Source organism: Sapajus apella, unplaced genomic scaffold (genome assembly GCF_009761245.1).
Source record: "Sapajus apella isolate SASKATOON/1434 unplaced genomic scaffold, GSC_monkey_1.0 scaffold62, whole genome shotgun sequence".
Taxonomy (NCBI): domain Eukaryota; kingdom Metazoa; phylum Chordata; class Mammalia; order Primates; family Cebidae; genus Sapajus; species Sapajus apella.
In genome coordinates this window covers 5,331,835-5,344,163 of record NW_022437002.1, presented here as the reverse complement: position 1 = coordinate 5,344,163, position 12,329 = coordinate 5,331,835, and the positions used below count along the sequence as shown (strand labels likewise).

At 48.3% G+C, this 12,329-nt stretch overlaps 1 protein-coding gene across 7 annotated transcripts in view; it reads left to right on the top strand.

The window, feature by feature from the left end:
• PHC2 (polyhomeotic homolog 2) overlaps positions 1-4,539 on the top strand; it is a 102,817-nt gene extending 98,278 nt beyond the window's left edge. For all 7 annotated transcript variants that reach the window (XM_032246827.1, XM_032246831.1, XM_032246829.1 and 4 more), the window contains one exon: positions 3,161-4,539. In XM_032246827.1, coding sequence (XP_032102718.1) covers positions 3,161-3,315 — 155 coding nt within the window. In that variant the 3' untranslated portion in view covers positions 3,316-4,539. The remainder of the gene's footprint in view (positions 1-3,160) is intronic.
• Positions 4,540-12,329: the final 7,790 nt, after the last annotated feature.

The following is a 12,329-nucleotide window of genomic DNA, read 5'->3' as shown; positions in this document are numbered from 1 at the left end:
TTTCTTTTTGTTTTTTTTGTTCTTTTGATAAGATGTTCTTCTACGCATCCCCGCTCGCGCGGCCTGCCCCACTGGTAAAAAAAAACACAACACCGCCCAAAAAAAAAAAAAAAAAAAAAAAAAAAAAAGCACAGACTTCTGAGGCACACTGAACTGGGTTCAAATTCTGGCTCTGTCACTTAACCCAATGTGTTATCTGTTCATCCCCAAAATTTGTTATTATACAGTTGCTGTGGGTAAGGAATTCAGGAGTGGCTTCCTTAGGCAATTCTGCCTCAGGTCTCTTATGAGGTTGTGATTAAGATGTCAGCCAAGGCTGAGGTCATGTGAATACTGAAGAGCTGAAGATGGGGTTTCACCACGTTGGCCTCACGTGATTTGCCTTATGGGCTGGCTGTTGGCAAGAGGCCTCGATTCCGTCCACCTGGGCCTCTCCAGAGGGCTGCTCGAGTGTTCTCATGATATGCATGGCAGTGGGTTGTCCCCACGGGTAGGAATCCCAGAGAGCAACATAGAAGCTACTGTGGCTTTTACGATCTAGCCTCCGAAGCCACGTACCGCCATTTTCACAATATGTATTTTTTTAATTATAATTTTCACAATATCTTACTGGTCACACAGGTCAGTCTTACTCATTGTGTGAGGAGACTCACAAGTACATGAATAATCCTTGCTGGGAAGGATTATTGGGGGCCATTCAGAGACAGGTCACGTAGTTCACCATGGCTCCCAGAAATTTATGTTCCTTCCTTATGTAGAAACGCTCACCCCCACCAAATTCCCAACAGTCTGGTCCCATGACAGCATCAGTTTGGAGTTCAAGCTCTCATCATTGAACCCAGGTCCAGGCATGGATGAAGCTCCTGGGGTCCAGTTCTTCAAGTATGAGTCTGAAGACCTGAGAACTAGAGAGAGAGGCTATCTGCTGTCTTCCGCAAACCCAGTGCATAGTGTGACAGCCACAGGATAACCATTGTAAACATTCCCATGGAAAAAGGGAAGGAACGGAGCATACAAGAGTCACTGATCCCTTCCAGTTCTGAAATCTGCTAAGGATGGTGGCAGTTCTCCTCAGGACTCAAAGCCTGGGAGTGATTTCTCTCTTGGCTCTGCCCTCCGAGTCCTCCTTCCTTTTCTGTGAAAAATAGCCTGTATTTTTGATATAGTTGCTTTCTCAGCCTACTTCCTGCTGCTTTTTATATTACCTTTTACTTTTTTTTTGAGACGGAGTCTTGCTCAGTCTCCTAGGCCAGAGTGCAATGGTCCGATCTCAGCTCACTGCAACCTCTGCCTCCCTGGTTCAAGGGATTCTCCTGCCTCAGCCTCCCGAGTAGCTGGTACTACAGGCACGTGCCACCACACCTGGCTAATTTTTGTATTTTTAGTAGAGATGTGGTTTCATCATGTTGGCCAGGCTAGTCTCAAACTCCTGACCTCAGGTGTTCCGCCTACCTCAGCCTCTCAAAGTGCTGGGATTATAGGCATTAGCCTCCGCATCCGGCCTACCTTTGACTCTTAAAATCAGTAATTTGGTATTTCTTAAAATAATTGTGAGTTTTCTGGGAATCTTGTTGGGCTCCATTCCATTAGACAAAAACCACACCCAGAATTATCTTCAAGATAAGCCATTGTCTGCATTGGGCTTCTTCTGAAGTTGAGGAACAGCATGGAGGGTGCCCTTCACATTATTAGAAACCTTGCTGTTCAGGAGAGGATCTGTGAGGAATGCCTAGATAATCGTTGGAGAGCCTTTGGATTGAATAGCCCTTTGAGGCATCACCTTAGATCTTTCTGAGGTCTTAACCAAAAGGTTTAAGTCACATCCTAAGTTTAATCTGTGGACCTGTAGACCATGTTTTTTTTTTTTTTTTTTTTACGATGCCCTGAATTTGATCTTTGCCTAGAAACCATTTCTTAATTTTAGCATCGTGTGCCCTCTGGAGAGGCTGGGCATTTTTAAAACCGGCAAATCCCAGTTCCTTTATGTTGAACAGTTTTGTTTGTTTTTACCTTCTCTCTCTCCTCTCTTACTTTACTGTGAGCAGCAGCAAGAAGCCAAGGAACACCTTCCACATTCTGCCTGAAAATCTCCTTAGCTAGACCATCCACTTCATGAGCTACATTCAACTTACATTTCTGCCACCAACCACATTTTTACAAAATGTTCTGCTGTTTCATAATAGAGACCCTGTTTCTTCCAATCTCCACTAAGAGTTTCCTCACTTTCCTTTAGGCCTCCCCAGCAGCTTCCCCAAAGGCCACAAGACTTCTACGTACAGTGTCTCAAAGCACCTTAGACACTCACACTTTCCACAAAGTCCTTCCAAGCTCCTCCCTGAGGCCAGTTCCGAGGCCACACCCACATCCATAGAGCTGTTTTATGGCAGCACTCCTCTTCCAGGTACCAGAGTCTGCATTAGCTACCTATTGCCTTGATATAAATTACTCCAGAACTCTGTGGCTTGAAGCAGTATCACTTGTCATCTCAAGGGCCCTGGAGGTCAGGCATCTGGAGTGGGTTGGCTGGACAGGCCTGGTGTGAGGCTCCTGGGGTCCAGTTCCGCCCAGTCTGAAGACCTAAAAACTAAAGAAAGAGGTTATCCACTCCCTTCCACAAACCCATTGTATGAATTTGAGCTCATATGAGGTCTCAGGGAAGACACCATCCAGGGCTACAGTGTCTGAAGTCTGGAGCCCGAGGCCCCACTTCAAGCATGGTTCACTCACACAGCAAGGGGGCCAGGGACCACCAGGATCTTGGCCGCTCTCCACGAGTCTCTCTCCAGAGGGCTGCCGGCGAAGCTTACTAGTAGCTGGCTTACTCTGCAGTAAACCACCCAAAAGAGCAAGGTGAGAACTGCTGTGCCCTTTATGATCTAGCCTCAGAAATCACACTGTCACTTCCTCAGCACCTTGGCAGACATGGGTCTGCCCAACTCACGGAGCAGGGGTGTGAACAGGGGCGCGTAGGAGGAGGCCCGGATCGTGGCTGCTGTGGGTGAGATGTCCAGCCTCTCTCAAGCTGCACAGTAAGAACAGCAGTGCCTTCCTCAAGGTGTGGTTATGAGGACTAAAGGAGATAAAGCTTCTAGATGCAGTGGCGGCCAGAGGTGAACACTGGCAGCTCGGATTGATACTGTCTTTGGTGGTACCCCCTCAGGCTGCCAGGAGATAGCTGAGGAATTCCGTGCCCAGGAAATCGACGGGCAAGCCCTGCTGCTGCTCAAGGAGGACCACCTGATGAGCGCCATGAACATCAAGCTGGGGCCCGCCCTGAAGATCTACGCCCGCATCAGTATGCTCAAGGACTCCTAGGGCTGGCAGCAGCCAGGATTCTGGCCCAAGGTGCCTCCTCCCGACTGAGCAGAACCAGACAGACATTCCTGAGGGGCCCAGAAATGGGGCCAGTCGGAGGGCAGGGGCTCTCCCTAGGGGCGTAGCTGGTGAGGAGGTCTGGGCACCTCCTCCATGGCTCTCAGGGGCCTTTCATTTCTGTGGGAGGGGCAGAGAGGTAGGTGGCACAGAAGATGGGGCTTTATGCTTGTAAATATTGATAGCACTGGCTTCCTCCAAAGTCCCAAAACTCTAGCCCCGCTCTCTTCCCCTCTTTCTGACCCCCATTTTCCAGGGGGTATATGGTCAGGGCTCCCCAACCTGAGTTGGGTTACTTCAAGGGCAGCCAGCAGGCCTGGATGGAGGCCTAGAAAGCCCTTGCCTTCCTTCCTCCCACTTCTTTCTCCAGGCCTGGTTAACTCTTCCGTTGTCAGCTTCTCCCCCTTCAGCCTGTTTCTGCAGCAGCCAGGGTTCTCCCCCTACACCCTCTGCAGGTGGAGAGAGAGAAGCTGGGCCCGGCCAGGCCGTGCCTGCTGGCACAGACGCCTTAACGCTGTGTGTATGACTGTGTGACTGTGTGGGAGCCTGGACTGACAGATAGGCCAAGGGCTACTCTCTGGCATCTCCAGGTGTTTTGTAGCAAACAGCCACTTAGTGCTTTGTCCTGGACTCCACTCAGCCTCAGGATGGGGAATAGCCAAGAACGGCAGCCTCAGTGCAGAGGCAAGGTCAGAAAGAGAACGGCGCTTCAGAGTTTCCTTTCCAGACACCCCTCCCCGCACTGTGAAGTTCCCCCGACTGCCCTCCTGGTTCACAAAGAGCATTAAGAAAACTGTGGTGGACTGGGCCACATAGCCCAGCGGGCTGAGCCTCCTGGCCTGCCTGCCCGTCCACCCTCGGAGTCCCGGTGGTGGGGCCCAGAGAACTTCTAATGGTAGAGAACAGCTGGAGTTTCTGTTGATGTGAAGAAGGCAGCTCTTGGCCTTCCACTCCCACACTTCTTTGCCTATGTTTGAGCTACCTGAGGAGGAGACGGGGCAGGAAGGGCGAGGGTCTGCCTCTGACCTGCCGTGTCCTTTGCAGGAAGGGGTAGGCACCTTTCTGAACTTACTCTATTCCCCACCCACACCCCCAGGCAGGGTTGGACATGAAGGACTTTTTTAACCTTTGTTTTCATTTTTTAAAAATAAATCTGTAAAATCTGTCTCTTTGTTGCCTTTCTCCCCTAGGAATCCCTGTCTGAACCCAGATGGCTACTTTCACCCATATGGAGATGAGGGGGTCCCTGGGCTGGGGAAGGGACCTTAAGTTGACAGCATATCCTCCACACTTTGCTGGGGCTGGGTCATTTGAGGGTGCCCTCAGCTGCAGTTCACATGGGAGAGTAAATACCAGTTCTTTACTTCATACGGTATCCCTTGGAGTGAGAGCGTCCAGAAGCCCTTTCTGCTCTGTGCCCCCTTACCTGCCATTCCTCTAGACACGTGGGCTAGCAGCCTCTAGACACGTGGGGCAGAACCCAGACTCCAATCTTCCAGCACACACCTCTGGATAGAGCTGCCTGGTGTCCGGAAGAGCCTTGGGAGGGCTTTGGTTCACTAAGCACTTTTGCATGCTTAAACAGAAAATGATTAGGGCAGAGAGGAGGCATCTAAGCCTTGAATAAAGAAGGAGAAAGGGCATTCCAGACCAAGGCAGTAAGTGCAAAGGCACAAGCATGAACGTGGAAGTGCCAATGAGGGGCAGGTGAGCTGGCCCTGCTGCTGCTGAAGGAGGACCACCTGACGAGTGCCATGAACATCAAGTAGTGAGAGGAACTAGACGTGCTGCTAACGGTGGCCTGTGCTGACCACATGCCTCTGAACCAGGCACTGTGCTAGAAATGAGGCTGGGGTGAAGCACAGAATAACCATGTGCCCTCTTGCATGGAGTGAAATCTACCCCACATCTGAGCAGGGGAAGGGAAAAAGGGGCAGCTTGGCCTCACTGCTCTTCCCACTTCATCAGGTCTTTACTTAAAGCAGCATTTCCACCTGTTAAAAATGTAGGTTATGGCCACTCATGTCTGTAAATCCAGCACTTTGGGGAGGCTGAGGTGGGAGGATTGCTTGAGGCCAGGAGTTTGAGACCAACCTGGGCAACATAGGGAGACCCCATATCTTCAAAACATAAAATAGGCAAGGTGGTGCATGCCTGTAATCCCAGCTACTCTGGAGGTTGAGGCTGGAGGATTGAGGCCAGGAGTTCAAAGCTGCAGTGAGCTATGACTGCACCACTGCACCCTCAACCCAGGTGACAGAGCAAAACCCTATCTTAAAAAGGGAGGGTTTGAGGGTCAGGCCACAACCTACTGAATCATAATCTGTAAAGGATGATTACATGCAGTAACTTTCAAGAACCAACACTCACATCTTCATAACTGCTCTTTGGAAAGCCTGTTAAAACGTAACTTTCTTGGAAGAGAAACACTGATTAGTTGATCCCCAAAGGGTAGAACTAGGCACTGGAAAGCCTGATGTCCCAGGAGGCAGGGAATGGCTAGCAGGGGAAGGAGGGTGCTGAGGTTGGGGAGTGAGCCCTGGGGAGCACCCAGGCAAAGAACATCCCATGTGCTATATCCTCTTCTGCTGCTGGAGTGCAGGCCACGTGCACAGGTGCGCCACTGCCTATAGGACTCTTGGCAGTTCTTTTCACTTTCTGGACCTTAATTTTCCCTTTATGGAAGAAAATGAAAGCCAGGCCCCACCTGAGTTTGTTATGTGTGCAGTAAAGAGGGAGGGAACCAAACCTACTCCTAAAAGAAGATGTGGTGAATCTGATTCACACCAATTAGTATCCATCTGCTTTAGATGAAAAGCTCCAACCTACTGCAAGTTTGCAGGGTGCACCTGCAATAGGCATTTGCTATTCCTGTTGTTTACACTTTACACTGAATTTCACAAATTTATTTCCATCACGATCCACAAAGAAATATTTCCCAACCTTGTATACACACTTAAATTATCAGCTGAAACAAACTTTTCATGAAACAAAACCTACCCTTATGTACAATACAGAATATTTTCTTCTCCATTGTATTCCTGTTCATATTTTTTAAATCTTGGTCATGACCCACTAAACTCATTACACAGCCCTCAGATAGATCACAACTCAAACTTTGAAAAGTACTACCCAGAATAAACCACAACAATTCGACATCTGTGATCTTAGCGGCTCTCTCTCCTGGGTGACTGGTGTACGTACATCATTCTACCGTCAAGTGTGTCGCTCACATAAAGAGACCACCAGGCAGGCTTTGTGTGGGCAATAAGGCCGTTTATTTCACACATAGGTGCAAGCAGGCCAAGTCTAAGAAAGGAATTAGGTAAAGGGGGTAGGAGAGGGGACTAGTTATATGGGTTGGGGCAAATGGTCAGCCAAAGGTGGTAATCTATCTTAGGGAGGGAAAGGGTGTCATGGGATGTATGATTATAAGGGTAGGGGTTGGTAATCTATCCTGGGGAGGGGGAGGGCGTCACAGGATGCATGATCACAAGGGTAGGGGTCATTTATTACAAACAGGCATGATCATAAGGGTGGGGAGTATCGGCTGCAATCAGGGGAGGGTGCAGTAAATTACATCGTTACAGGGGTGGGGGTCTTGAAAAACCCAGTGTCCAGTGGAGAGGGGGATTTTTGCAAGGCTGAATAGAAACAATGGTTGCAGGCTGCAACAATTTGTTGAGGCAGGAACAAGTTGTTTTACTTCTTTCTGTGGCCAAATGTTTATTTGTGGTTACTTCAGACTTCCTGGCTTCCGGGGACCATCCAGAGGTGTATATGCGGGTCACCAGTGCTATAATGGCCAGGCTTAGACTTGGAGGCCTAGCATTCCCATCTTTTTATAAATGCATAAAGGAAAAAGAGAAGGGAATAGGGGCAGTGTTTCTCATGGCTTCTTTGAGCATGACAGGGGGCTGTGTGGACACCTAAAAGAGAAGTCTGGGATTCTTGTAGTTTAAAGGAAGCCTTGGGCCACGATTGGAATACTGTCTGGTGTAGGGGGTGGTCCTAGAAGACTTGGTTTCAAAGGGATATGTGTAGGTTCTGGAGAGGTGTCACGCTGCATTTTGACATTAGCCGGGTGTTGCCTGGAGCTCATGAGTGAGTGACTGGTGTTTCTGGTTGTTCCTGGAAGAGTGAAGGCTGTGGAATAGGGCTGTTGATAAGACAGGCAAATGAACAGGATGGGTTGGCAAGGCGTTTTGTCTTAAGCAGCTAAGAGGTCTTGGGACGGGGGTGATATTGTGAGGTTGTTAAAAGTAGCATTTGCCAGCCAGGCGCCGTGGTTCACGCCTGTAATACCAGTACTTTAGGTGGCTAAGTTGGGCAGATCACCTGAGGTCAGGAGTTTGAGACCAGCCTGACCAATATGATGAAACCCCATTTCAAAAAAAAAGTAACATTTGCCATATAGAGTGATTAGTAATGGCCTGGATATGGTTTTGTAGGAATTGAGAGACTAATCAGAAAAGGCAAGGTCTGAATAAGAGCAGAAGGAAGATGGTTATTAGGGAAATAAGGACTGGAAAGAGCCATGACATCCAGCTAGAAAACGGCCAAATGGATTCAGCAGTTATTTGCCTGCTTAGCAAATGTTGGGGCCCTGTCTTTGAGCCTTTTGATATTATCTTAAACTAGACCGGACTGATTTAAGTCAAAACAGCATTCTTCATTTAGAAATATACAGAGTCCTCCCTTTCTGTGGTGAATAAGTCGAGACCATGACGGTTTTGAAGGACAACTGCAGCTAAAGAGTCGACTTGAGCTTGAAGGACGGACCAGGTATTACATATCTCCGTAATGCTGGCAGAGAAATCAGCAGACAGACTGCAGAACGTTGTGAGAGAGGTGGTGACCCCCGCTATGCCAGTTCTAAGGCCTACAGTGGAGGCTGCAAGCCCTGTTCCCATGAGTAATGGAATTAGCTGGATGACTCTTTTTGTCGAGTAGGTATCATTAGGGGGACAGGCAGTTGTTCATTACCACTGGCAAATTGGATTCTAGGAATAAGGAAGACTAAGGCACAGGTGGCTGTCCAGTTAGTAGGTAGACACATATAGGTGGAAGAGCCACATAAGAAGAGGTGTGGGGCGAGGTAGAAAGAAAATGCAGAGTGAAAAGGTGGGAGGATCCTTGAAAGGGGAGTCAGATACCCAAAATCATAAAGATCCAGCAAGGACAGCAGCCGTCAGAGGTTGAAAGGGAGATTGATGGGGTAATTGTGTAGTAGGGGTGGTTTGATTTTCATAATGGATGAGGAAGTGCATAGTATTAACAGTCTGCCACTAACATTTGTAGGACTAGGTATGAGTAAGCATGAAGAGGGGCTAGGAGGAGAATCTGAGGAACAGGGAGAGGGTAGCCAAGGATGGAGCGAGCGACAGGGAAGGTGCTGACCTGGGCAATAATGACTATTCATATTTTTTAGGTTATTAGTAGTGATAGAGGGTTTGTCAGTGAAGCGAAGTGAGAATGCTCCTAAGGGCATATTAATATGTGTGTCAGGGCTTTGGAGAGGAAGAGAGAAGGAGCACTTAGAAGGTGGAAGATTACCCAAGGGAATTCCAGGGGTTTGGTGACGAAAAATGCATAGAGGAGCAGGAGTAGGGATAGTTGTCTGTGTAGTAAGGGGGCCTAATATGCGTGAAGTGGAGTTGATATGAGGGGAGAGTTGCTATAAATAGTTGCGGAGGGCCGGGCGCGGTGGCTCAAGCCTGTAATCCCAGCACTTTGGGAGGCCAAGGCGGGTGGATCACGAGGTCAACAGATCGAGACCATCCTGGTCAACATGGTGAAACCCCGTCTCTACTAAAAATACAAAAACTTAGCTGGGCATGGTGGCGCGTGCCTGTAGTCCCAGCTACTCAGGAGGCTGAGGCAGGAGAATTGCCTGAACCCAGGAGGCGGAGGTTGCGGTGAGCCGAGATCGCGCCATTGCACTCCAGCCTGGGTAACAAGAGCGAAACTCCGTCTCAAAAAAAAAAAAAAAAAAAAATAGTTGCGGAGAAGTATAGCAGCTTGTTGGTATGAAATGTCTGAGGAGGTTTTGCTAAACTTGTCTAAGAAACAGAGGCACTCCATGGGAGGGTAGAGACAGGGACTGTTAAAAGAGGCGTGAAGGTGCAGGGGGATGGAAGAGGTAGCCCAGTCGGCTGGCAGGGCAGGAACAGTGGAATAAAATGAGGAAGAAATGGAGATGCAGAGCCAGCAATTTTTCTGCCAGCAGTGGGTTGCAATTAGGAGGGAATGGGTCAGATTTGATGGTACGTTGAAGGTAATTAGAAAGGGATAGGGAGTGACAGAATGGGACTGAGAATAAGAGTTAGTAGAAAAGTAAAGGCCGGGTGTGGTGGCTCATGCCTTAATCCCAGCACTTTGGGAGCCGGAGGCAGGCGGATCACCTGAGGTCAGGAGTTTGAGACCAGCTTTGCCAACACAGTGAAACCCCGTTTCTACTAAATATTCAAAAATTAGCTGGGAATGGTGGCAAGCGCCTGTAATCCCAGCTACTCGGTAGGCTGAGGCAGAAGAATCACTTGAACCCGGGAGGTGGAGGTTGCAGTGAGCTGAGATTGCGCCACTGCACTCCAGCCTGGGCAGGAAGCAGAGCGAGACTCCGTCTCAAAAAAATAAAAAAATAAAAAGAAGGAAGAGGATTTTATCAGGGTGAAAGAATTGGAGTGTCCCTTGCCATGAAAGGTCACCTATCTGCTCAAGGAAGGAGTCAAGGGTAGAGGTTCATGGGTAGAACCACGAAATGTCACTAAAATGGCCTGGGGGAAAGCAGTGAACTGGCAAGGCAAGCAAACATAGTGCATTTAAACATAGACGAGAAGGGCGATCAGAAGTATGATTAGACAGAAAGCAACAGAAATAGAGAGCTTGTGAGGTGTGGACCAGGTTCTAGGGGTGACTGCTTAGAGTCCTGTTAGAAATAGCAAAGCTAAGGGAAGGATTCCTGTCAATGTTAGAATGTAAACTAAACTCATGTGTGGTTTGTGTCTACTCTTCAGGAATTGCAGTTAGCTTAAGAGAAACAGGAGAGAGTACTTGCGACTTTACTTCCAAGAGGAGGTGGATGGGCTGGGCTGGTCGTCTGATGGGCACAGTTTAATCCTGGACCAGTGAACCCAGTAGATGAACAGCCATTGAGCTACTATAGACAACCAGGTAGGGACCCTTCCACCGAGGCTGTAGAGCTGGAGAGGTTAGATCCTTAACCAGCACTGATCATCTGGCTAAGGTGTCCTCATAAGGCCGGGTATCTAGAGTGGGTACGAGGAGGTTAGCAGTGTGAAGAATTGCCTGCGCAGTTTGTTGGAGACCTGGAAGATAGTTTCTAAGGGGGCTAGTTTCTGGGAGGTTAGGCCTGAACAAAAAGTTGCAGCCATGTAAGAGTTCAAAGGGGCTGTATCCTGTGGGTTCCAGGGAGTGGCAGGAATTCAGAGAAGAGCAATAGGTAGAAGGATACCCAGTCCTTCTTTAGTTGAAGGGTGAGTTTGGTAAGATGTGTTTTTAGGAGGCCATTAGCTTTTTCCACTTTTCCTGATGACTGAGGGCGGTAAGGGGCATGGAGATTGCATTGAATAGCTAAGGGCCTGCGAGACTGCTGGGGTGATCTGACTAATGAAAGCAGGGCCATTGTCAGATTGTATGGAAGTAGGCAGGCCAAACCGGGGAAGGATATATTTAATAGACAAGAAATAACAGCAGTGGCCTTTTCTGTTCCAGTAGGGAAGGCATCAATCCACCTTGTAAAGGTATCCATCCGTACAAGAAGATATTTAAATTTTTTGACACGAGGCATAAAGTCAGTTTGCCAGTCTTGTGTGGCTTATGAGTAAAGTCAATTTGCCAAACTTCCAGCGTCTGGTGAATGGGAAACGGAAGAGGTTTTAGAAATCCCTGGGGGTTGGTAGAGTGGCTGATGGAGCTCTGAGATGTAATTGTTTTAAGGATGGACTTCCACGAAGGGAAGGAGATGAGAGGTTCTAAGAGACGGGTCAAAGGTTTATATCCCACATGAAAATGGTTACTATGGAAACAAGAGAGGACAGAATGGGCTTGTGAGGCAGGAAGAAGGAATTTTCCTTGATCCAAAAACCAACTGCTTTGAGTGGGAAGTGGCTGGTAGTTTAAGGATTCAGAAGGAGAGTAAGTAGGGATAATTGATGAGAAAGAAGAATATTGTCCGCTAGGAGGAGATATTGGTGCGTTTGCTGCCGCCTTAGCTGTTTCATTGGCAAAAGCATTTCCTTGGGCAATAGGATCTAAAGTGTTTTAGTGTCCTTTGCAGCGGACAACTCCGGCCTTGGCTGGGAGAAGGGCAGCTTTAAGGAGAGCTTGTATTAAAGAGGCACTGATCATAGAAGATCCCAGTGTAGTAAGAAAGCCCCTTTCTGCCCATATGGCAGTATGGTGGTGTAGGATGTGGAAGGCATATTTAGAGTTGGTATAGATATTTACATGTAGTACCTTAGCAAGAGTAAGAGCATGGGTTAAAGCAATTAGTTTAGCTTGCTGAGAGGTGGTAGAGGGAGGACGTGTAGCAGCCCCAATGATAGATGAGTGGGATGATACAACAGCCAACCAGCTCTAACCAGTGTTAGCTGACTGGGCTTGGAAGAACTGCCATCAGTAAACCAGGTGTGGTCAGGGTCTGGAATGGGAAAGAGAGAAATATGTGGAAAGGGGGGAGGATGCTGTATGGATTAGGGAGTACAGTCACCGGGTTTAAGGCTTGTGTTTATGTTTGGTATTAGATGAGAGGCTGGATTAAAGTCGGGGCCCTGTGCAATAGTTACAGTGGGAGTTTCAATAAAGAGCGAAGAGAGTTGGTTAAGATGTGGGGCAGGTACAGATGTGGGAGATGTGAAGAGAATACTAAAGCCTGAAGGTGTGAGAGCTGTGTAGAGCGAGGCGTAGCCTGTGATTCTGGAAGCCTCAAGAAGGAG